Genomic DNA, 26,312 nt, shown 5'->3' with positions numbered 1-26,312 from the left:
TAGACCCTTGTAGAACAAAATAAACATTCACATTTATTAATATTTTATTTATTGTTCATTATTATGTAATATATAAATTCATTATTATTTAATATATAAACCCATACCTAATCTGGTCAATCCAAAACAAAATAAGTGTGTAAAATAAAGTGTCGGTCACACTTTATTTTGATGGTCCGTTTGTTGAATTTACTGTAGGTTACATGCCAACTAATTCTCATTAGATTATAAGTAGACTGTTAGGTTGGGGGTAGTGTAAGTTGACATGTACTTGCAAAGTTTCGTATGGTCAGTTAAATGTCTGCTGAAGGAGCAGTATCAGCAGGTATAAAGCAGACAGTGTACTAATAATCAAATGGACCGTCAAAATAAAGTGTTACCAAATAGTCTTATTCCATGACACATTTTACAAGTAAAATAATAATACTAATACTACTACAACTAGTATTACAACTTTAGTAATAATAATAATAATAATAATAATAATAATAATAATAATAATAATAATAATAAAATGAAAAAGTATTTTCATTTCCCTATTTTTTTGGATGAGTGAGCACTATTTATGTTAAAAATTTCCTTTTCTTCTCTGATATTTGTAGTTATTTGTGATTTATATTGAAGACAATGTATCACCTTAGCTAAAGTGACAATGAAAAAAGAAAATATAAGAATATGCAATTCTTTAGACGTAATATGTAGTAATTTAGAAAAACGCCAATAGTATATTATTAATAGTACAATAACACCCACTTACCTCTTTATTTTATTTTTTATGGTCACCATAACCCTTTGTAGACAACACTGTAGAGTGAATGTTATTCAGAGCTTCAACTGTTGCATTCCGTGAGGTTTGAAACACCATATTCCTAAACTCACTGACTGATTCATTCACTAATGTGTGAAAGAATTTTCCCATTGAAAAAAAAAATAAAAATCACAAAAGGAAAAATCCAAACAAACACAGATAAAAACAAATGCTCCCATTTATTGAGCCAGCATGACCAAAAAACCCCACCAAAAAACACCTGTTTTACCCAATAAAAAGTCCCAAAATATATAAATAAAACTGTTTATTTTATGCCACAGATGTTATATATGTAAATGTTTAAGTGGCAACACTTTAAAATAATGTTCCATTAGTTAAGTTATTTACTAACATAAACCAACTACTAGTAAAACATTTGTTATGATAAATTCATCTTTGTTAACATTAGTCAGTGTTATTTCAACATGATATTTACAAAGTTAAAAATGCTAGTTCATATCGACTCATTAACTAATGCTAACAAGCACAACTTTAATAAATGCTTTACCCGATTGTTGATATTTAGTTAATGCTAGTAAATACATTAACTAACAAACTAATGAAGCATTATTCTAAAGTGTTTCTATTTAATCTTCTCATCGACAGTATGGGATTAGGAAATCTGCAGCAATGCAAAATGAAAGATTTGCATGAATTTCTGAGATGTGACATTTGCGCAGTTCAAGGCATAATACAAACGTACAGTACCGTAAAACAAAATATCAACATGATACTATGAAGGACATAAAACATGCATGAAGAATCATCTCATAATCTCACTGTATGTAGTCAATTTCCATGACTTTGGCTAAACATTACAAAAAAAACAGACTTTTTACAATCAGCTCCCGTTAAAAACAGAGTGTGTTCAAGCCTCTCAGTTTGTGTGTGGCAGGCAGTTGAGGAGATAACAGAGGCATCTGGCCAAAGCAGAGCTGCGGAGCCACAACACCAGTTCATACAGGTCGATCTGGCACAGAGACCAGCGCTCAGACAGCCAGATCCGCACGCGACGGCTCCGAGAGCTCGCTTTGCTCCTCTTGTGCCTAGAAAAAAACACACAGAAGATAAGAAAGATGAAGAACCACAAGAGGAGAGTGGAGATTACATTGGCTGAAGTGAATTACAGTGTCCAATACATTAATATTGACTCTTCTATCTCACCAAATATTAAATACAAAACCAAAGTCAAGCCTAAAACCTAGTGGTTACTGCGTCAACATATAGCACTGATGCCTCATTCACACTAGCAGCGACTTTGTAGCTGCCTGTCACTCTGGATGATGACCTGCTGCAAATGCAGGTCTGTGTAGGTCTACAGCACGGGGAATACAACTGGCCTCGGAGCGAGCAGAGAGAGGATCACGTAAGCTCTACTGGTGCTCCTATTGGCTCAAGAAAGTCGCTCTTCATTTGCATAAAGTTGAAAGAATTCTCAACTTTGTCGCATTGCTCGACACGCCCACCTGATCCCCAAAGGTCGTTGCCGCTCATGTAGTGGGAGGTCAACGGAAGTTGCTCACTCTCCATTGAAATGAATGGCTGCCTGTCGCTTTGCCGCTGCGAGTCACTCGTAGAGTGAATGAGGCTTGAGGTGCTCGCGGAGACCCAAGTTTGAGTCCCGGCTCTAGGTCGTTCATCGATCCTACCCCTCTCTCTGTTCCTCATGCATTTTTCTAAATGGTTGAACCCCCCCCCCCCCCAAATTATATAAATAATATATATAAAATAAATATTATAATAATATAAAAACAAACAAACAAACAAAACAAAAATGGCTGAGTTTGTTTTTGGATGAGAGTAGAGGCGTCCCAGCAACCTTTTGTGTGTTTAAAAGACATCCAATAGACATCCAAACATAGATGTCTTTGTTAAAATAAGGCAGTCAGTGAAAATCTAGACACCTAGTCCAAAAATAGACTATTAGGCTTCACATGTGTACTGCAGTTATCCATTACTGTCTATTTCATGGCTATATTTAGACTATCCTTAGACTTCTAGATTTACATTGAACAACCAAATTTAGCCCTGTTTTTGCTAAGAGGTTTATGTTGGACGTTTATTAGACGTCTTTTAAACAAGAATTGCTTCTTGGAATTTTTTTCTTGAAACTCTTTCAAATCAGTTTGTTGTGATGCAGGTGATGTTGAATTTTGAAGAGTTTCTGCAATTTTGAGGTTTTTTGGAGATTTTTTTTTTTGGACAACCATCATCCCAACAAACATCTTGGTCCTGTTCCAGGTGGATTTATAACACCTCTTGTAGATTTAAGATTCTTCGTTATTACTCTGATGGTAGAAATAGGTTTTCAGTGTTTTGCACACTTATTTAACAAATAATCATTTGGATATTTTTTGATAAAACTTTCCTGTATTTGCAATTATTTGTTTATAGAGTTTTTGTTTAAAGTCTAATATGTGCACATCCAAAAAAAAAAAAAAAAAACTTTTACGCAAGTTCAAATTAAAGGTTCAATCGGTGATAAACAAAAATCAGCACAATGTTTATTAAAACAACAATATTTGACCAACAAGGTCTTCATCAGGTCAATCAAACTTATGCAGAACTGATAAAAGTGTAGTCACTTTTTAACAAACTGTTTTTTGAGAGCAACATTTAGTCGATATTGGTTTATTGGCCGTTTTTGGTCACACTTTTATAATAAGGTTCCATTATTGTATATTAAATGTATTTACTAACATTAAAAACAATGAACAACACTTGTACAGCATTTATCAATCATAGTTTAACACTTACATTAAACTCACATTACTTAACACACTGAGTTCATTCATTCATTCATTCTCTTTTCGGCTTAGTCCCTTTATTAATCTGGGGTTGCCACTGCAGAATGAACCGCCAATTAATCCAGCACGTTTTACACAGCGGATGCCCTTCCAGCGGCAACCCATCACTGGGAAACATCCATACACACTCATTTACACTCATACACTACGGACAGTTTAGCCTACCCAATTCACCTATACCACGTTTTTGGACTTGTGGGGGGAAACCAGAGCACCTGAAGGAAACCCACCCGAACACGGGGAGAACATGCAAACTCGACACAGAAATTCCAACTGACCAAGGCGGGGCTCGAACCAGCGACCTTCTTTCTGTGAAGCAATTGTGCTACCCACTGCGCCGCCGTGCTGGCCCAGAAAAATGCCAACTGATCCAGCCGAGGCTTAAACCAGCTACCTTCTTGCTGTGAGACAGTCGGGCTACCCACTGCACCACCGTAACGCCCCACACTGAGTTAACAAGGACTAACAATAAACAAGTTATTTCCGTTAACTAACATTTACAAAAGGGTGGCACGGTGGTTCAGTGGGTAGCACTGGCGCCTCACAGCAAGAAGGTCACTGGTTCGAGTCCCGGCTGGGCCAGTTGGCATTTCTATGTGGAGTTTGCATGTTCTACCCATTGTCACATGGGTTTCCTCCAGGTGCTCCGGTTTCCCCCACAGTCAAAAAACCTGCTATAAGTGAATTGGATGAACTAAATTGGCCGTAGAGTATGAGTGTGTGTGAATGAGTGTGTATGAGTGTTTCCCAGTGAAGGGTTGTGGCTGGAAGGGTATCCACTGCGTAAAACATATGCCAGAATAGTTGGCGGTTCATTCCGCTGTGGCGACCTCTGAAAAAGAGACTAAGCCGAAGGAAAATGAATTAATAAACATTTACAAAATTGTACTTTATTTACACTAAGAGTGCCAATACTAGTGGCAAACACTGTATGTGTAAATGATTCAGTTTGTATTGGCGATAAGTGAGGACTTTAGACAGACCACACCAGCTCATGTATTATTAACAGCGACAGAGAAAGATGGACAGCAGTAAGTGGGATTTCCTTGGGGGAAAAACAATGATTCCTCGGCTCTCCCGAATGCATCGCAGTGAACAGCTTTGAAAAGACAAACAGTACATGAAGTACACGTTTCCTTAGGAAGATGAGAAGACTAAGAGGATAATGGTGATGTCGGCTCCATGTTTTGAGTGTCGAACCTGCGTGAAGGTTTTTGTTGTGGACTGGTTTGACATTTCAGACCATTGCTTGGGCTTCTGCTGCTGTGTCAGAGTGAAGGTGTTACACGGACGCATCATTTCCTGCATCTGACAGGAGCACAGCGACAGCATGAACTGAATACAGAGAGCAGGGGCTGATGGGAACCCAGGAGTCAGTCACAAATCATCACCCGTCATGCTTCGGCAAAAAACCTGCACGGGGGAAAATGTCAACAGAAACTTGTTGCATGCCTGGTGCACAGACCTGGCAAATCTAAGTGAACGGTACTGGAAAAAAATTAACAACACATTGGCCAAGCTATTTATTACCAATCACTGAGGGACATTTTGCATTATTAAATTGCAATTGATTAAATACATTTTCACTATATTGTTGGGGTCTTACCAATGCTTACAAATACTTCATTTGTTTCATCAAATATACAGTAATATTGTAGAATATTAATAACAATTTAATTAATGCTTTTTGTTATGAAAAACATTTTTAGGGAGTCATTGTTTACATCTAAACATGACATTTATTTGAATAAAAATACAGTAAAACAGTAATATTGTGTCTAATGTTTCTTCAGTCTAATACACTGGCTCTGTCATATTTTCTCCAAATTATTATTACTACTACGTATTTTCATGATAGATACTTGTAATGTAAAATGTAATAATTACTGTCATGATCACTGGAGAACTACACATCTACCACTTTAATCATCTACAACTCCCATCGTACACCTCACACACAGCAGTTCCTGATTCCCCCTGATTACACACAGCTGGAAGTTCATGATGGACTGATTACCAGGACTATAAATGCATCTTTCACACACACACACACACACACACACACACACACACACACACACGCACACGCACACGCGCACACGCAAACACAAACACAAACACACACACGCGCGCACACACACACACGGCTTGCTATTTGTTATTCTGTTTTTGACATTTGTTCTGTTTTATTGTTTATACTGTATTGCCCCCTGTCCTGACCATTCGCCTGTCACTCTGACTGCGCTCTTGGATTTGACTATTGCCCTGTTTTGACTATTACCTGCCTGACTATTTTCTTAAATAAACTGCACAAGGATGCTCATCTCCATTGTCCCTGGTGTTACAATTACAGCATGTATTTGAAATAGTGTTTCTGCTAAAAAATGTTTCAAATGATTTAAAATGTCCTTGCTGGAATGAAAGCAAGGACATGAACAATAAAATAAAATAAAAAACAAATAAAAAATAAATAAATAAAAATAATAAAATAAAATAAATAAATAAAATAAAATAAATAAATAATTAAAATAAAATACTAGAAAATAAAATAAATAAAAAATGTAAATAAAAAAAGGAAATAAAATAAAATAAATGATTAAAACAAAAAATAAAATAAATGATTAAATAAATAAAAAATAATTAAATAATTAAAATAAAATAAATTAATAAAATAAATAAAATAAAAAATAAATAAAAAAAAATAAAACAAATAAATAATTAAAATTAAATAATGAAAAAAAATATAAAAAACAAAACTAAAATAAATAAATGATTAAAATAAAATAAAATGAAATAAAACAAATAAATAAAAATAAAATATAAAAAATACAAATTAATTAGTTAATTAAAAATATAAAATAAAATAAAATAAAATGAAATAAAATCTTATTTCACTGTTTTGACATTACTAACATGCAAAATTTTGTAACTATGGAGCAGAAATTTTAAGTAGACGTAACATTGCATAATTTGTTGACTCCCGGATTATCCATGCTAAATATTTCATCGCGAGATATAGTGGATGTTGTTACAGCTGAGCGGGAGATGAATTATTAAGTGAGGGCCCTTCCGTCTGTCCCTCCTATGAATGAGGGATGAAAGAATGATAGAAAGAGTGAACCCAGAGTGTACTTCCAGGCCTCCTCGTCTCTCATTACATAACTCTTTCTGAAGTCAAAACATTGGTATTGTATAGAGCAGTCTGATTTAATATAAACATATCTAAAAAGCATGTTTTTTTTTTTTAATTGTTATCATTTGTTTAAAATAAAAAAAACATCTAAATTGTAAAAAATTTATAAATAATTTTGGAAGAAATGATTACTGATTTAAACCAAAATGATTTTTTACTCGAGCACATAACAATAAACTATAACCCCCCCCCAAAAAACTGCCCATTTTCAAGCAGCCTTTTCATTTTTTCCCCCTATAGCTGTATGTTAGTGATAAAGGGTATCCCTGGAAATCTCACCTTCATAAATACGACTGTTTATTACAGATTGCTGACTAGGCCAAAGCAGAGATAAAAAGAAGCAGTGGCTCACCCATATTGCCCATCAAGCCATGCAGAAACGCCACATGCTGACGTTAAAAGGAGTTAAATCTAAATTTAATCATAACAGGCTAAGCAAACATATGAGAGGGTATAGGAAAATGTATTTTTTTGCATTTTAATTTTTTTCCGTCAACATTCTGTACAGTACAAAAAAGTTAAAAGTGTGAGGCTGTAAAGTAAACGCTGATTTCATTTCCTTTTTATTGGGGCAAATAGAAAAAATAACCTAATTTCTTGTAAAGAGATTCTGAGGAATATTTTCAGTACCTTGTTGAATCTATACCATGAAGGATTAAGGCAGTTCTTAAAGCAAAAGGGGGTCCAAGCCAGTACTAGTGAGGTGTACCTAATAAAGTGGCCGGTATATTACAATTCTACATTTCATAGCTAGCCCACAATTGAGATATAAACACAACTTGTGCTATTAAAACTCTACTGTGAGATAAAAAGCTTGAATTATCTAGTTAATATTTCCTTTTTGCTTAATTTTCCGTTTTGGATGAAGTATTCCTACAGCTTGCATATAAAAACCTAACTCACCGTAATAGATGCTACTGCAAACATTTCTGTTCACATCAAGCTAAATCAGTGTGTATGTGTGTGTGATGGTCCGGTTACTTCTCCAGATCTCCCTCTCTCTTTCTGCTGTGCCTCAGAGTACAGCAATTGGAAATGGATTTCAGATTTTGCATTCCGCACTTTGCTGCCATTTGGTTTTAATAAAGAAGCGTTGAGGCAGACGACATTGAGTTTCATGTCTGGATGCTTCTTTCTTTCTGTACCGCACAGAAATCCTTTACGGGCAGACGCAAGCGTCTCTGCAGCTGACAACCGTCCCTCAAACCCCAACGATTTTCTCCCCCAATCACAGTGTTCTTCATTAGAATGGTGAGAATAAATCAATATGATCACTGCTCACTGCTGCGGAAAGTACAATATAGTGCAATATAGTGGCATTCAGTCACTCACTTACATTTGAGGGTGGGGGAGTTTGAACTGAGCGCTTGTCAAGGGGTGTCTGAGTGCATTTAAGGCTACTTTTACTCTAGGGTATTTTTATTTTTAAACACTGTTTTAAATTGTAAATGATCCTCTTCCATACTGATGTTTCCACTACGTTTCAGAAAAGATTTCCATCCACACTATGTGAATGCAATTTCATGTCAGAAGCTAATAGTATAGTAAAACTATTGTACAAAAATGTAGCCCATATATAATTCTAATTAATTAATTACATACAACTAGGGTATTTGTGTTGAGAGAATTTTAAGTTGGCAGCAAATCCTTCAAATGAGCGATGTCAAAAGATTATTAAGGTTAATAGCAATTAATTACATCTAAAATAAAGGCTTGTATTTCCATATACAGTTGAAGTCAGAATTACTAACCCCCTGAATTATTAGCCTCTGTGTTTATTTTTTTTCCCCAAGTTCTGTTTAACAAAGAGAAGATTTGTTCAACACATTTCTAAACATAATAGTTTTAATAACTCATCTCTAATTGATATTTTTCAAGACATTTCTATAAAGCTTAAAGTGACATTTAAAGGCTTAACTAGGTTAATAAGGTTAACTAGTCAGGTTAGGGTAATTAGGCAAGTTATTATATAATGATGGTTTGTTCTGTAGAGTATCGAAAAAAAAAAAACTTAAAGGGGCTAATAATTTTGACCTTAAAACTGTTCATAAAAATGTTCAAACTGCTTTTATTCTAGCTGAAATAAAACATATAAGACTTTCTCCAGAAGAAAAAATTTATCAGGCATACTGTGAAAAATTCCTTTCTCTGTTTAACATCATTTGGCAAATATTTAAAAAAGAAGAAAAAAATCAAAGGGGGGCTAATAATTCTGACTTCAACTGTATATATATGGAAATACAAGCTTTTATTTTATTTTATGTGTAAAATCGTATACAAGGAATAAAAAAGACAAAGTGTCATTGTTGCTGATGTTTTACCTGGCAACGGCTCGAGTACAGCAGCGGGACATGTTGATGAAGGAGCTGGAGCTGGCTCTGGTCTGCAGGATGGTCTCGATACCTCTCAGCAGGTCGTTGGTTTTCAGAAGCAGCAGCATCTGTCGGGGAATCCTGTTCAACAGCTCGCTGATCTGAGGGAGGTACAGCGCCGCGTTCGTTCGGATCTCCACATCCTAAGAGGCAAAAACACAAAACCACGTGCTTAGGAGGTCACACTGCGTTCAAGGTTTTTGTCTTTTATTAGAAATGTTAACTTGTTTTGTGTGTACATGCATGTACTTAACATAGTCCTTACTTGAGCTGGTTAACAATATGACTATGACTTAACCTACACTTTAAAAAATATCTGTAAAATTAGCTTTTTTCCAAATTTTATGATTCATGTTTTTATTTTTGCGTGTTTATTTATGCTTTTGAATTGCATTATGAGACCTTGATCCTTCTTCTGACAACTTTTAAACTTAAAATTGAAAAAAAGTGACTTTTATTAGCATCTGAAATAGTTTAACGTGATATACTGTATTGTTTGGATTGGTGTTGTATATTGCAGTACAAAAACATTAAGCTGCCTGTACATTTAGTTATTTTAACAATTTATTTCTCTCTATATTATTTCTTAAACATTATATTATTTCAAACTACTAAAATGTCAACAAAAGTCATTTAAATGTTAAACTGTAGTCATGTTAAACTGTAGAGTTGAATTTTCACCATCAAAAGTCGACAGAGCAGAGATCAAGTTCCCATAATGCAATTCACAACTATACTGTAAATAAATGGAACACACAAAATACAGAATATATATAAAACTTTGGCCAGAGAAGAAATGGTCGTGCCTAACTGAGCCTGGTTTCTCTCTAGGTTTTTTTTCCCTTCACTTTCATCAATTGGTGAAGTTTGCTCCTTGCCACTGGCTTGCTTGGTTGGGACTTGTGGAGCTGCGCATCGATGGATTTGCTTTTCAGTGTTTGGACTTTTGGCAGTGAAAATTTAACCACACTGAACTAAACTGAACTTCAACTCTGAAAATGGACTGACACAGTTTCAATTTACTACAACTTCTAAGCTGCTTTGACACAACCTACATTGTAAAAGAGCTACAGAAATATGCCCTACCCTTTCCTCATGTTCAATGGCAATTACACCAACAACAATGCTGCATATTCAAGAGACATTCTAGAAATATTGGCTTTTGTGTTCCACAAAGGCGAGTCAGTCATATGGTTTGAAATACTTAAAGTCAGCATAAACCAGAAGCTGCGACCATTTTTTTGTTTATTAACTATATTGTGACACAGTTCCTAGAGAAACAGAATATTAAATGAGAAAAAAAATTGTGGCCATTTTTTAAAGCTGAATGAATGTAGTAAAGCAGGCATTTTATTCAACTGAAAGATGGGCGAAAGGGTTTTTAGAAGAGTTATTACAATCTAACAGACACCACCTCCTCAATATTTTTGTTTGCTGTCAAAACTGACAATTGGAGGGGCGTTGTTAGCCACCCCAATACCTAAGACATATGTAATCTGACAATTTAACTTAAAAAAAAAACGGAAGTGCATTTTCAGATTTATATGAAAGATTATAAGAGCAAGCAATTTCTTTTCTTAATGACAGGCACAGATGAAGAGATGTTCACCACAAAACCAGCAATGCCTACGCTTACATGGACATCAGTAATCGAATTATTTGCCTTAATCTGAATAAAACAATAATATAATTAAGGTGTTTACATGAGTTACCTTTTGAATGTTCCTTTCATGATCCTGTTTTACATGTTATAATACGTTCGATTTAGTCGTTGCGTCACCGCTCTATCCACGTTTCCGCCAGAGTTTCACATAATTTCGGGTGTTTCATTATTTATTTTTTTACTTTAACTGCAGTTCAGCAGTTTCACTTTCATTCAGGAACACTTCATTCATGCCCCCATGTGACAAACTAAGGTATTGGATGCGCATATGGAGTAAGGACTGCTGGAAGAATGTTATTTTAATGGAATTTGATACCGCACGCCCAATGGAAAAAAAATACCTCCGCATTTGTGTGGATTGTGTGCGATGTGCATCTATGGTCCTTCACTGACTCAGTAGGTGCAGCTTCATAATATTGGGTCAAACAGCTGTGTGTGTACAGAATATCCTGTCACAAAATGCAGCGACAAGTCCTACATGATGGTAATAGTTTGATTGCGGTGTTTGCATTTCTGTACTGCACTTCAATAATGTGACTAAAATCAGCATAGCTACTCCACATTTCCTAATTTGATTTGTTTAGTTCGATTATGACCTTAATCTGATTAAATCCATCAAAATTTGCTGTTTACATGGTCGACTCTTAATCAGAGTATTGTCTTGATCGTACTAAAATCGGCTTATTGGTGTCCATATAAACAAACTCACTGTGAGCTAACAAAATCCTAAGTTTAGTTTTGATTTCATTTGTACTTTAAGGAGCAGCAGATATTTTTATATTTGGATAAGATACTCATGGAAGTGAATTACATAAGAGATGATCTCCAGTCTAGCCTGACTAAGGGGCACACCCACCTAAATGAGTTATTAAAAATATTCAGTATTAGGGGCATAGTGCAGGAAAGTGTGTGTGTATAAGAGAGAGAGGGAGAGAGAAAGGGGTGCAGGGAAATGGAGTAGCTTATTTCACAGACAACTGAGAAACTAAGTGCTTGAAACTGCAACTGTGAAGATTAGCTATTTTGGCTGTGTCACTTCAGCAACATCAGCCCCCTGAGTTGATACTCCCAGCAAATTTTTATTAGTAATCAGGCATGAAGACCTCCCTTCCTCCCCCTGCCTGACTGGAAAAATATGATTCCAGAAGATGTCGATAGTGGACACATTCAAGTGTCTGTAAGCAGATCTTTTTTTTTTTTTTTTACCAGCGCAGGCTTTCACCAAGCACTATATATGTTGCACTTTTCCTGACAGATTATGTGATATCATTCAATATCCTTTTAGTTAAGAAACTTTCCTCTCCATTTATCTATTGGGTAACACTTTATTTTGATGATCCATTTGAGTATTAGTACACTATCTGCTTTATATCTGTCGATACTGCTCCTTCAACAGACATTTAACTGACTATAAGAAACTTTGCAAGTACATGTCAACTTAAACTAACCGTAACCCCAACCCCAACCTAACACTATACTTATAATCTAATGATAATTAGTTGGCATGTAGAAGCAATTTAACTTAAATTCAACAAACGGACCATCAAAATAAAGTGTGACCATCCACTGTATTATTTTTATATATCCAACAAGCTGGTTTGATTGGACAAGCAGCCTTTGACATCAACAACAAAAAATAAAAACATTTTAAAAATTGAATAATTATTCATGACTAAGTCCTATAACCGCGCATAGGATTGGTGCTTTTTTATTTGCACTTTGCACTATAAAGTACTATTTATGTTTTTGTGAAAATATTAAAATGTATATTTTTTACATTTTTGACCCTACATTTAATTGATCAAAAGTGGCAGTAGCAATGTTTCCATCCACAAAAAAAAACTGGTTGATGGAAACACCAAGACGCACATACATTTTGAAAATACACATAAAAACACATGCGCATAACTGAGTAGGATAAACTTTTTATTCGATAAAAAAAGATGTGCATAAACGACACATCTACGATAGAAACCCTTTTACCGAACAAATTCCAGTATGCGCATTAAAAAAGGTCATGTGATTTTGTTATAATAGATCATGTGATGATAAAAATGTGAATGTGTGAATGGATAAACCAGCAGGCTGACTGCATTGTAAAACATCTGAAATGTTGTTTTGGTCATTCTAAAATGCCTTAGTCATCTCAGTATTAGTGTTATTATATAAATAATGACCTCCAGAATCAAGAGCGTCTGTGCTCATGCATTCAAATGCCACCGTGTGTTCGATGCATTCAGTTTTTACTGTTGATATTTGGCGCCAGATAATCAGGAAGTGACGATTTTGTTCTCTTTGACTCGTTGGATGGAAACGTTGCTTTATTCACACACGTCTTTTATGCGATATTCCAGTTTTGCGCATAAAGTTAATTAACATTTTTGTATAAAAACATAGCTAATGAGGTGCCTTTTATTAAATTATAATTTGTATTGAACATAAATAATGTTATTTTACTCCAAGTCTTCAAATAACCCAATATTTTTTCTCCATGTATCTAAGGTCTGAAAACATAATAATTTATATTGACCCATTCTCATTGTCTGTGAATTATTGCCATAAACGCTAATATTCTTATTTATATTTTGAAAAAAAAAAACATTATACTATAAGGACACTGTTAACAAGTTCCTTACAAGTTTCCTCCTCACTTACTGTAAATTGATTACAGCAAAAATACTGTATATACATTTACAGGACCTTTTACCTTGCTGTATATGCATGTACAGTGTGCTGGATCATCTACTAAATATTAGTATTTAGAATCCATAAATTAATGCCTAGTCATTTAGCTTCTTTTAAATTGTTGTTGCCATAGACACATTCTGACAGTTAGAATCAGTTATTTGCCTCATTTAAAAAAGAACACCTTACAAGAAGTCACTTACAATCCTCTCATCCTGTGATCATCTGTAGAAGCATTGTCTGTAAGTTTATTATCTGTTTGTATTTATATTCTATCTCAGATGTTATTGTTATGTACATAGATAACTATAGCTCATTTTATGTACATCTTTTTACATAGTTTCACTCCGTTTCAACATACTCAATGTGGCATGGAATAAAGCAGCATTCTCCCACAATCTCACGTGTTGGAAAGAGTTTATCTGTCTGTCTAACTTTGGGAAGAGAGACACCGGAGTGAGGGCAGAACAGTGAAAAGACATACTCAACAATGATTACATCAGTGAAAAGATACACTAAACAGAGAATATAACAACAGTGAATGATCTTCTCATCTCCTGAATGGATCTACATTAAGAATGTTATCAAAGGAAAATGTGAGCTGTGCGACCAGGTCAGAGTGTTCACATTCACACTCCTCTAAATCATCCAGATCAGCACATTCAAGAAGATCAACAGCCAGTTTTGCTGCAATAGAGGCACGAGCTAAAGCTGAAGCCGCACGTACAAGAGCAGCATATGCACAACGGGAGATTGAAATCAAAGTAAAGAAAGCACAACTTCAAGTAGAAAAAACACGATTGGAAGCGACATTAGAAGCACTCCAGCAGGAAAAGGAAGCAGAAGCTGCCTTAGCTGAAGCTACAGCCTATGAAGCCATAGTTAATGCAGTCGACATAGAAGATTCATCTGAGATTGAATGCAAACCAACAAGATCTACTTTCAGCTCACTGAAAAGAACTGAAGAATATGTTAATGATCAGAATCATTATGAATCAAAGATTGTGACACCTTTGCTTAATTCGGATGACAAAGAAAATGCTCTTCCATCTCATAGAGAATTTCCTAAATGTTCTCAAGAAACACCACAACATGTCTTTTTAAGCAACGAGCTAATATTTTAGTCACAAAACCCAGATGACAGCTTTCAGCCGGTCAGAAACCCTAAAAAACCAGCAAGACATCAAGGTACATTACCTCATTATTCTCAACCATCTGAATGTCATAATTCAAACAGGTTTTACTCACCTAATATGAGAAATGAGATGCATGTTGCCAAGCCTGAAAACCAAGAGATTTTAAATTTAGCCAAGTTTCTAGCACGAAGAGACTTACTTACTGCTGGACTTACAAAATTTGATGACAAGCCAGAGAATTACTGGGCATGGAAATCAACCTTTTCAAATGCGATTGAAGACCTCGACTTAAAGCCTTGTGAAGAACTTGACTTGCTAACCAAGTGGCTTGGTCCTGAATCAGCTGAGCATACTCGGCGAATAAGGTCAGTTCATATTAATCGCCCTGATGTAGGACTCACCAGAATCTGGGAAAGGTTAGAACAATGCTATGGCTCTGCTGAAGCAAGAGAATCTACACTCTTAAATAAAATCGGCTGCTTTCCCAAGCTCTCTAACAGAGAACCCCAACGTCTCAGAGAGCTAGCAGATTTGCTGTTAGAGATTGAGTCTGCAAAATCAGATGGTTGCCTACCTGGTTTGTCTTACCTGGACACTGCACGTGGAATCGCTCCTTTTGTTGAAAAGTTGCCATTTTCCCTCCAAGAGAAATGGATGCAACAAGGATCTAGATATAAGCAACAACACAATGTCAGTTTTCCTCCCTTTTCATTTTTTTCTACCTTCATTAGAGATGAAGCGCATATGAGAAATGACCCCAGTTTTACTATCTTTGCACAAAACGCATCAACTACAGAGCAGAAGATGACCTCCAGACCCAAAATGTCACATGTTATGGTGCATAAGACAGAAGTAGACCATCCTCCTACAGCAAAGTCTATGTTGATAGAAGAAGATGTCAGCAAACTCTGTCCAATTCACAAGAAGCCACATCCTCTTCACAAATGTAGAGGATTTAGGGAAAGACCATTAGATGAACGTAAAACTTTCCTCAAAGAAAACTTCATCTGTTTCCGGTGTTGCTCTTCAACATCACACCCAGCAAAGACCTGTACAGCAACAATTCAGTGCTCAGAGTGTGACAGTGAAAAACACGTAGCAGCTCTTCATCCTGGCCCAGCACCCTGGACCAAAAGAGAATTCTTTTCCCCTTCCTTACTGCATGGCGGGGAGGACGATAAAAACCATGACACAACTGTTGCCACATCCAGCTGCACAAAGGTCTGTGGGAATAGTTTCGGAGGAAGATCATGCTCCAAGATCTGCTTAGTTAATATATATTGCAAAGATAATCCTGATGTAAATTTGAAAGCCTATGCTATTCTAGACGACCAGAGTAACAAGTCTTTAGCCAGGTCTGATTTCTTTGACAAATTCAATATCACAGAAAAAGCATCTCCTTACACAATGAAAACATGTGCAGGTACATCAGAAATCTTAGGCCGCAGAGCAAGAGGATTCATTGTAGAACCAATTGATAAAAGTATTCATTTCAAACTTCCCACACTAATTGAGTGCAATGAGCTACCTGACAACAGAGCTGAGATTCCTACTCCTGATGCTGCTTGGAACCATGCTCATCTGAAATCCATGGCTTGTAACATACCTGAACTTGATCCTGAGGCAGAGATTCTTCTTCTTTTTGGGAGAGATATCATTGAGGTTCACAAAGTATTGGAACAGCACAATGGTCCTCCACATACTCCTTTTGCTCAGAAGTTAGCTTTAGGATGGGTAATAGTAGGAGATGTTTGTTTGAATGGTGCCCACAAACCAGTTGAAGTTAATACTTTCAAGACAAACATTTTTATGGACGGACACCACAGCCAAATGAGACCATGTTCTAACAATATCCAAATCAAACAGAAATTTAGCCATTACAATGACTATGAAACTTCTATATCCCCACCTTTGGAACAAATACTTCCACCAACAAACACAAAAGGCAAAATAGCAGACAAATTTGAATCCACAAAGGATGACAACAAACTTGCTCCATCTATGGAAAACATTGCATTTCTGGAGATGATGCAAAATGAGGTCTACCAAGATGAAACAAACAGCTGGGTCGCTCCACTTCCCTTTCGCAGCCCTCCCCAAAGACTTCCAAATAACATAGCACGACGAAGTAGAGGAGGTGAAGCTAACAGCAAACGTCGGGCAGTACAATTTACATGTATGAGCGCGATAGCTATACATACTGAAGCTAAAGGGAGAAGATCAGACTGTGGCATAAACTTTGTTGATTCATGCAAAGAACTGAAAATAAGTACAGACACAAACGACAAGGAAATACAGGATTTCTTAAGTCATAATGGATGCATATGGAGCTTTAACCCACCACACTCATTACACATGGGAGGCAGGAGGGAACGCATGATAGGTATCACCAGGCGCATCCTAGATTCTATGTTGCTCAAAACCAGTCAAGCAAAACTCACTCATGAGGTTCTCATCACATTCATGGCAGAAGTTTCTGCTATTGTAAATGCTCGTCCATTAATACCTGTATCTACTGATCCAAACGACCCTCTCATTCTAACCCCAGCAACACTTCTCACACAAAAGTCTGGTGCACTTACACCTCCAAATGGAACCTTTAAGGAAAATGATCTCTATATTCGCCAATGGAGACAAGTTCAAAGTTTAGCCAACACCTTCTGGCATCGATGGAGAAATGAGTATCTAACCACTCTACAAAAATGTAGAAAGTGGCAAAAAGAGGAACGTAACCTTCAGCAAGGAGACATAGTTCTACTCAAGGACAATCAAGCCAAGAGAAGTGATTGGCCCATGGGCATTGTCCTCAAGAGATTCCCTGGAAACGATGGAAGAGTCAGGACGGTTGAGGTGAAGAGAATAAAAGATGGAATATCAAAAGTCTACCTACGGCCCATCTCTGACACAATACTTCTGTTGCCGTCAGAAATTCAACTAAGTGGACAAAAGTAATGACATCTTTTAGATGTCAGGCGGGGAGTGTGCTGGATCATCTACTAAATATTAGTATTTAGAATCCATAAATTAATGCCTAGTCATTTAGCTTCTTTTAAATTGTTGTTGCCATAGACACATTCTGACAGTTAGAATCAGTTATTTGCCTCATTTAAAAAAGAACACCTTACAAGAAGTCACTTACAATCCTCTCATCCTGTGATCATCTGTAGAAGCATTGTCTGTAAGTTTATTATCTGTTTGTATTTATATTCTATCTCAGATGTTATTGTTATGTACATAGATAACTATAGCTCATTTTATGTACATCTTTTTACATAGTTTCACTCCGTTTCAACATACTCAATGTGGCATGGAATAAAGCAGCATTCTCCCACAATCTCACGTGTTGGAAAGAGTTTATCTGTCTGTCTAACTTTGGGAAGAGAGACACCGGAGTGAGGGCAGAACATACAGTATTGCATAACTTTGCTGTTATGCAAAACTGTAAATACAATAATAGACAGTAATTATATATAAAGTAATATACAAATTAGGGTTGGGTCAATAGACAATGCCATCATCCATCGCCGATGGCCGATATACATCACGATGCTGAGCAGGCATCGCGATCCTTCGTTTACACTATTACGTCTTAAAAATGGCATTTTAGAACGAAAACGATCCATGTCCACACTGGCGTTTCATCTAGCATTTCTGAAAAGCCCTCCTTCCACACTACATTGCTATATATATATATAAGTATAAGTATATACGCACACAAACACACACACTCTGTAATGCTCTGCAGCGTACACGCGCATCTGAACCCCAGCAGTCAGCAGGTGCTTAAACCACAAAACCCCAGAGAGCAGTGCATGTTGGACAGTTTATCAGGGATGTACCACTGGATCGCGTCTCACTATAGTTGTTAAACATGATATTTAATTAATCTTGTCTCTATCTAATGATTCTTCGATCTTTTGAATCTATCAGGTAACGCGTCACAGTGTCAGTACACTGCTTCTATCTTTCGCTTTCACGCTTGTACTTAATAATTTTAGCGAAAACCTCAGATACTGTTGGTTGGTTCCTGTTGGTTGTGCATTTTTTTTACCAACCAAGTTTGTCGATGCCATAATAATGATGCCATTGTAACTTATCTTTATTTATTTATGATTTATAAAACAAAGACCATGTGGGTCAGGTAGTTAAAACCGTATAGGCTACAAATAATTAATTTGTTATTAATGAATTAATTATCCATAAATAATTATTTCACCACCACCTACAATGACGATGCTATCGTCCATGGCGATGTTTCACATTAGACATTGTACAATGCCAAATTGGTCATCATCGCCCAACCCTAATACAAATGTAATACAATGTACAGTAATTTTCACGATGGAACTTTAAAATACATGAACATTCCACTTAACTGTCCTACAGTAAACACAGTGCATATTATAGTTAAAAGCTGCAGAATTTACAAAAATTAATAACTGTGTAATTTCTAAAAATTATCATCAAAACCTCAAACCAAGTACCTAATAATGGCAAATCCAGAGTCAAAAAAAACTTTAAAATGGTCTCTTCATTTATTCTAGAGCTGTATATAGAGTATAGGGCACACACTTTACAGAAATGAGGAAAACTGAACAATAATGAATCTGTGGACTCTAGTTCTTTAGCTGAGCATTGACGAGAGGGCCAATTTGCAACAACAGCTATTAATTCCACTGACCAGCAGACCAAGTGATTAAAATCACAATTCACAATTAACAATCACAAACCTCAATTAAGGCCATTAAATGTCAATTAGTCCCTAGAAAAGCTTAAGCCTTTAGTATCACAAAGTGACAATGGTGAAGAAGACAAAGTGCACTGTGCATTTCAGTAAGATTTGCCCACAATGCAAAGTGTGCACTATTTTATAAGGCCTACTAATACAATATTGCACTGTCAACAGTCTCTTCTTTTGGCCAGAATAAAAAAAATTAAATAAATAAAGCAATTAATGAATTGAAAAAAAATATCAAATTAACAGTCAAATAACTAAATAAATAAACAAATCTAATGTTTGGGGAAAACAATGTTTAGTTTAGAATGATTACTAAAATAACAAACTTTAAAAACGTAGTATACATGTTTTTACAACAACACAAAACAGTCAAAATAACAAAAAAATGCAAATATGAAATATAAACTAAAATAATTCTTAACTATTTCCAAAACCTACAGGTGTTACGATGACGCTAAAATGCTACAGTATGTATGTGATGTATGTTATGTAAATGATCAAGTTCATTAGTGAGAATAACTAGCAATACCACAATGCATTTTTTTCAATCTAAACATCAAGTTCAATTAAATTTCACAAGTCATTTCATTAAACTGACTTAAAATCTTATTTCACTTTTAAAAATTATGTTGAAACATGATTAACTTATTTTAATAAGTGAAAGTAGCATAGCAATCTAGCAGTTAAAGGTCTAGAGAAGAACTGGTCACACTTTTAAAACCCGAAAGATGAAACTCAAAGCCCTGTGTTGTTCCAGAAAATATTCTTTTAAATCTCTGTCAACCAAAACGATAGGGTAACACTACATAAGCGCTGAAGTATTTCTGCTTCCGGCAGTGGTGTGAAGAGCAGGCGAGGTGGATGTGACAGCAGGTGCTTCAGACACCCTGTGTCCTTGTCCTGAAATAACCTAACTTTACAGGATACAAACAGACACTCAAAAGAGCCATAAGGACAAAGAGGGTCAAGCACCAGAGCACCAAAATCTTGATAAAATCCTTTAAGGGTGCTTTCACACTTGGTTCGAATACCTGATCAGAACCCAAGTTCGATAGCTCGGCTGGTTTGTGTTGACATTGTCTCTTTTCCTTCCTTGCGTCATCAAGCTGCTGTTTAGTGTACAGCTGTTGCTAGGTGATGGCCAAGAAAGCAAAGCGCCAAAATGGAGATGTACGCATATCACGGTCATTCTGCTTTTACTGAAACTTTTGGTTTAGTTATCAAACCAAAATACAGAGAGCCATTTGCATCTCTCTGCTGCAAAAAATCTTAAAAACTTTCAGAACATCACGCGATGTCAGCAGAAGTCGTTTTTGGTGGAGACAAGCAGACATTATCACTGTTGGCACTGGGTCAGTCCCGCTTGTCGCCAAGGTAGGTCATACATAGACACAATTTGTTGTATAGTTGGCGGTTCACTTGCGTTATTTGGTACAATTGCATTCATATCAGAAGTGAACTGTACTCCACACCACCCCATTCAGAAGACATTGTTCACACTAGCTAAAAAGACTGTACACTGACGTCAAACGAACCTGAGTGCGGACTAAAAAATGTGATGTGAAAGCACCCTAAAGGTCCCTTGAATTGGCTTGAAATGTGCAGATTGGTTTGATGTGTGAAGTAACAGCAACTGAAACATGAAGACAGGGCGGGGCATATAGTAGCTCCTCCTCCTTTAAAAAAAAATGGTTTCATTTATATCACAGCTCTGCCAGCCAGAGTTGTTGAGGTACAGCACATCAGACTGATGACAAAGTTTAAAAAAATCAACTTTCAGTAACTGGACAATTAGTGTAAAGTGGAAAAGATCCCTTAAGTAATCTAATGCTGGGTTAACACCAGATGCAAAACACTGCATCATTCTAATTCTAGATTCTGCCACTCGGAAGAAATTCACCTTTATTCACAGTTTGCATTGACTCTGTATGTAATCCAATCATGCACATACTTATATAATCACATTTGGTGTTAAGGAAGGTGAAAAAAATATATATGATAGATTAAGGTGAGTAAATGTTTTGTATCTGGTGTGAACCCAGCATAACAGTGTGTAACAGACTTCATTTTTGAATGTCATAGTTTTCTAGCATACTGATTGTATGTACAGTGCATGCGGAAATTATTCATAGCGCTTCACTTTTTCCACATTTTTTATGTTACACCCTTATTCCAAAATGGATTAAAATCATTTATTTTCTCAAAATTCTACACACAATCTACATGACAATGTGAAAAAAGAGTTTTTTGAAATTGTTGCAAATTTATTAAAAACAAAAAAAGCTGAAAAAAAATCACATGTACATAAGTATTCACAGCCTTTGCTCAATACTTTGTTGATGCATCTTTGGCAGTAATTACAGCCTCAAGTCTTTTTGAATATGATGCCACAAGCTTGGCACACCTGTCTTTGGGAATTTTTGCCCATTCTTCTTTGCAGTACCTCTCAAGCTCTATCAGGTTGGATAGGAAGTGACAGTGTGTGGCCATTTTCAGATCTCTCCAGAGATGTTCAATAGGATTTAGGTCTGGGCTCTGGCTGGGCCACTCAAGGATATTCACCATTGATATTTTGGCGGTGTGCTTTGGGTCATAGTCCTGCTGGAAGATGAACCATCGCCCCAGTCTGAGTTTAACAGCTCTCTGAAGCAGGTTTTCATTCAGGATGTCTCTACATTGCTGCATTAATCTTTCCCTCTATACTGATTAGTCTTCCAGTTCCTGCTGCTGAAAAACATCTCCACTGAAAATACTTATGTACATGTGATTTTTCAGGTTTTTTTTTTTTTTATGAATTTGCAACAATTTCAAAAAATCTTTTTTCACATTGTCATTATGGGGTATTGTGTGTAGAATTTTGAGCAAATAAATGAATTTAATCCATTGTGGAATAAGGCTGTAACATTTCAGCATCCCAGCTATTGGAGTTCCTCCCCATAGAGATAGGATTACCGTATGAGGTGATAACTGCTGATTCCTATTGGTGGAAGAGAGAAACTCCTCATTTTGAATATCTTCTAAATTCTAAATTCTGTCACTGTTTTGGAGTACACTAGCTTATACTGTAGATAACCTTACATTGAACATATTGATTTAAACTTTAAAAAGCCTTACATTTTAATTTCAGTGAGACTTTAATGATCTTTTATTAAAATTATTATAAAATATGAAAATAATCTATTGTATTAAGGTCTGATTGTTCATGCACTTAGCTCCGGATGGTGTAACATAGGCTCTGCTCCCATGGCTGGCATCAACCTGGTTGTGTCTGGCTCTATATTACCCCAGGGCTAATCTATCCAGAGAGGGCCAGGAGCCAAGAGACATGTCTGGGGCCTGCAGAGACCCATGAAGACCCCCAGCAGCCCAGGGCTCACAACAAGCTGCTGCAACAGCCAGGACAGGTGTAGAGAGTCTCAATGCCAAACACATGTCTCCCAAATAATGGCGGCAGTGACCATACAATATGCACCAGCATGATGAGAAAACTGGCCCAGAATGACAGGAGGAGCAAGATATATTAAATCAAGCATAAAAACCACTGAGAATAGAGAGAGAGACACACACAAATAAAAGCATTTTGATTCATGAGTGTATTGACATGTGGTTGAACTTTTTTATTATTACAAGAGTATTGAACAGTTTCATTTTCTTATGGTTCTTATTTATGTACAGTTGAAGACAGAATTATTAGCCCCCTTGAATTATTAGCCACCCCTGTTTTTTATTCCCCAATTTCTGTTTAATGGAGAGAAGTTTTTCAACACATTTCTAAACATAATAGTTTTAATAACTCATTTCTAATAACTGATTTATTTATTCTTTGTCATGATGACAGTAAATAATATTTGACTAGATATTTTAAGACATTGTATACTGCTTAAAGTGACATTTAAAGGTTTAACTAGGTTAATTAGGGTAACTAGGCAGGTTAGGGCAATTAGGCAAGTTATTGTATAATGATGGTTTTTCTGTAGACAATCAGAAAAAGTAAAGCTTAAAGGGACTAATAATAAGACCTTAAAATGGTTTAAAAAAATAAAATAAAAAAATGCTTTTATTCTAGCCAAAATAAAACAAGTAAGACCTTCTCTGGAATAAAAAATATTATCAGACATACTGTGAAAATTTCCTTGCTCTGTAAAACATGTTTTGAGAAATATTCAATAAAGAAAAATACATTTAAAGTGGGTTTAGTAATTCTGACTTCAACTGTATGTATAGTATGCATGCATGTGTGAATGAATAAATGAATGCAATACATCATTTATATTTTTGCATTCCATTGTCAAATTAGGTAATATTAACAATTAGGTCACATCAATTCAAATGAGGTAATATAATTAATATATACACTTAATTTTGAAATTTTGAGGGTTTTTTCTTTAATTAATCTGATTCACAAAATATAACCGATTTGTAGAGTCACTTTTTTGGACTAAACGATTCACACAATTTGAATTTGATTCACTATAAAGAACCAGTTCATGAGAGTCACTAGCTATGTTTCCATTCAAAGATGTGAACTAAATTTATGTGCCAAACAGGAATATCATATAAAAGACGTGCGAATAAAGCAGCGTTTACATTCAATGGGAGTACAAAATCGTCACTTCATGAATAACTGGTGTCAAATATCAAAAGTAAAAAACGGAGTTTGCTGCGGTAGAAGCTGCGTCAATATTTTCTTTATTTACAAAATTACGCCTCAGAAGACAAATACGACGCAATAAACGCGTGGTGGCATTTGAAGGCATGACACTGAGCACAGGCACTCTTGATTCTGGAGGTAATTAATAATATAATAACACTAATACTGACATAATTAAGGCCTTTTACAATGACCAAAACTACATTACAGATGCTTTACAATGTGCTCAGCCTGCTGGTTCTATCGTAGTTTATGCACATCTTTTCTTATCGAATAAAAAGTTAATGCGCATACATTATTTATGTACATTTTCAAAACGTATGCGCATCATGGCGTTTCCATCAACCATTTTTTATGCGCTCATCCAAAATGTATATAAAAATAGGTGGATGGAAACATAGCTACTGTCATCCCATTAAATTAAAATAAAGTTTTTTAGATGTTAGTATCAGTATTATTTGTTTTTAGAATATCTATAAGCTAGTGTTCCCCAAAACAGAAACAAAATACACATTTAGTAGATATAAAACTGATATTAATATGTAAAGCTGGTAGTTTGTCACTTCCGCTCAAATAGACCAACGATTTTATTCACGTCGCCTCACACTACAGTTTCTCATCACATCATAACCAATCGAATGCTCTCTAGAATCTAACATGCCTCGCCCCCTTTAAGACGCTCATTTGCTTTTCATTTGATGCACTTGAGCTCAACCACTCTCACTGGCAGAGCTGTGATTAAACAAAATCACTATTGGCTGTTTTCTTTTTAAAGGGGAGGCGCTACTCTATGTCCCACCCTCTCATCGTGTTTCTGTTGAGAATACATCACACATTGAATAAAAATGCATATTTCAAAGCACTTCATGGGACCTTTAATTTATATATTATAAATAAATAAATAAATAAATAAATAAATAAATAAATAAATAAATAAATAAACAAACAACAAAATCTATTATTTTGAAAAAAAAAAATTAGTTTATCATGAAGTACTAAAATAACAAACTTAAAAAAAAAAACTTGGTATACATGTTTTACAACAAAAACAAAAAATATAAAAATGTCAAAATAACAAAATTGCAAAAAAGTAAATAAGAAATATAAATTAAAAGAATTCAAACTATTGCTAAAAACTAAAAGTGTTTTGATGATGCTAAAATGTTATGTATGTTATGCATATTATGTAAATGTTTATGTTTAATTAAAAATTTCCATCTGTAATTTGTAATAATTAAAACATTCCACCACATATCAATAAGCTCATGATTCAAAATGCTTTCATTTGTCTCTCTCTCTCTGATCTGAGTAGGTTTTCTGCATGATTTAATATATTTTTGCATTCCACTCTCAAAGTAGGTAATATCAATACTCAATATACACTTAATATAATCAATATACACTTCATTTTGAAATAACAGCTTTTTTTACATGACTACATGATTCACACACTGAATTAGATTCACCAAAAAGAACCAGTTCATGAAAGTCACTGTACTACACTAATCACACATTGTCACATCTTGTGAGTCAAGATGTTGTCATTGTGTATTTGCTGTGTCGTGATTCCCCATTTATTGTGTTTCATGTGCTTCTGTATGTCATGTGATTCCTTTGTTCTGTTTTTCGTTTGCTAATGTTTATTAGTTCCACCTGTGTCACATCCCTGTATGTATTCAGTTTAATCATGTCCTGAGTATTTAAACCCCTGAGTTTGTTTAGTTCTTTGTTCGGAATTGTATGGACCATTTCAATGTTGGCCCATGAACATTTCCTGCTTGTTATCAAACTATTTCATCACTTTAACAAGAAGCAATTCAATCATAACTTAATGTAAAACATTATTATTTATCAATATGTGGCTCTTTTTGGATTCTCAGAAGCTAAAGAAATCAAAAATGTGAAACAGGATACGTTGGGACTATTGTTTTTGTTTACATTCCTCAAATACGTGTTTTTGATCATTTCTGAGATCCATGCGTTTGTGAGTGAGCCTACCTGTGACACACATATGCTACTGATTCTCTAAAAAGTACTGATTTATAAGAAAATAATAAAGTATTGGAAATAAGTAGTGAAAATTCCTAATTCTTTATTATTGTATGAAATATTTGTGCTGCCATGATAGTAACAATGATGCTTTCTGTGCATATTTTAGCCAAAAATACTGCAGAAAGAAATATTTCACACAGAGAAACTGGACGCAAATATAAATTTGTACTGTTTTGGCACAAGAAATCAATGCAACAAGTAATTTCA

At 35.4% G+C, this 26,312-nt stretch overlaps 1 protein-coding gene across 1 annotated transcript in view; it reads right to left on the bottom strand.

Moving 5' to 3' along the window:
- Positions 1 to 968: 968 nt before the first annotated feature.
- The window catches only part of adck1 (aarF domain containing kinase 1), a 244,118-nt gene continuing 218,774 nt past the window's right edge, over positions 969 to 26,312 (bottom strand). Inside the window, exons 10-11 of the mRNA XM_056476927.1 lie at positions 9,130 to 9,323; positions 969 to 1,854 (exon numbers count right to left, since the gene is read on the bottom strand). Coding sequence (XP_056332902.1) covers positions 1,686 to 1,854; positions 9,130 to 9,323 — 363 coding nt within the window. The 3' untranslated portion in view covers positions 969 to 1,685. The remainder of the gene's footprint in view (positions 1,855 to 9,129; positions 9,324 to 26,312) is intronic.

The sequence above is a fragment of the Danio aesculapii genome, chromosome 17 (genome assembly GCF_903798145.1).
Source record: "Danio aesculapii chromosome 17, fDanAes4.1, whole genome shotgun sequence".
Lineage (NCBI taxonomy): Eukaryota > Metazoa > Chordata > Actinopteri > Cypriniformes > Danionidae > Danio > Danio aesculapii.
Note: the sequence above shows the minus strand (reverse complement) of the source record. Positions and strands in the feature narration are given on the sequence as shown.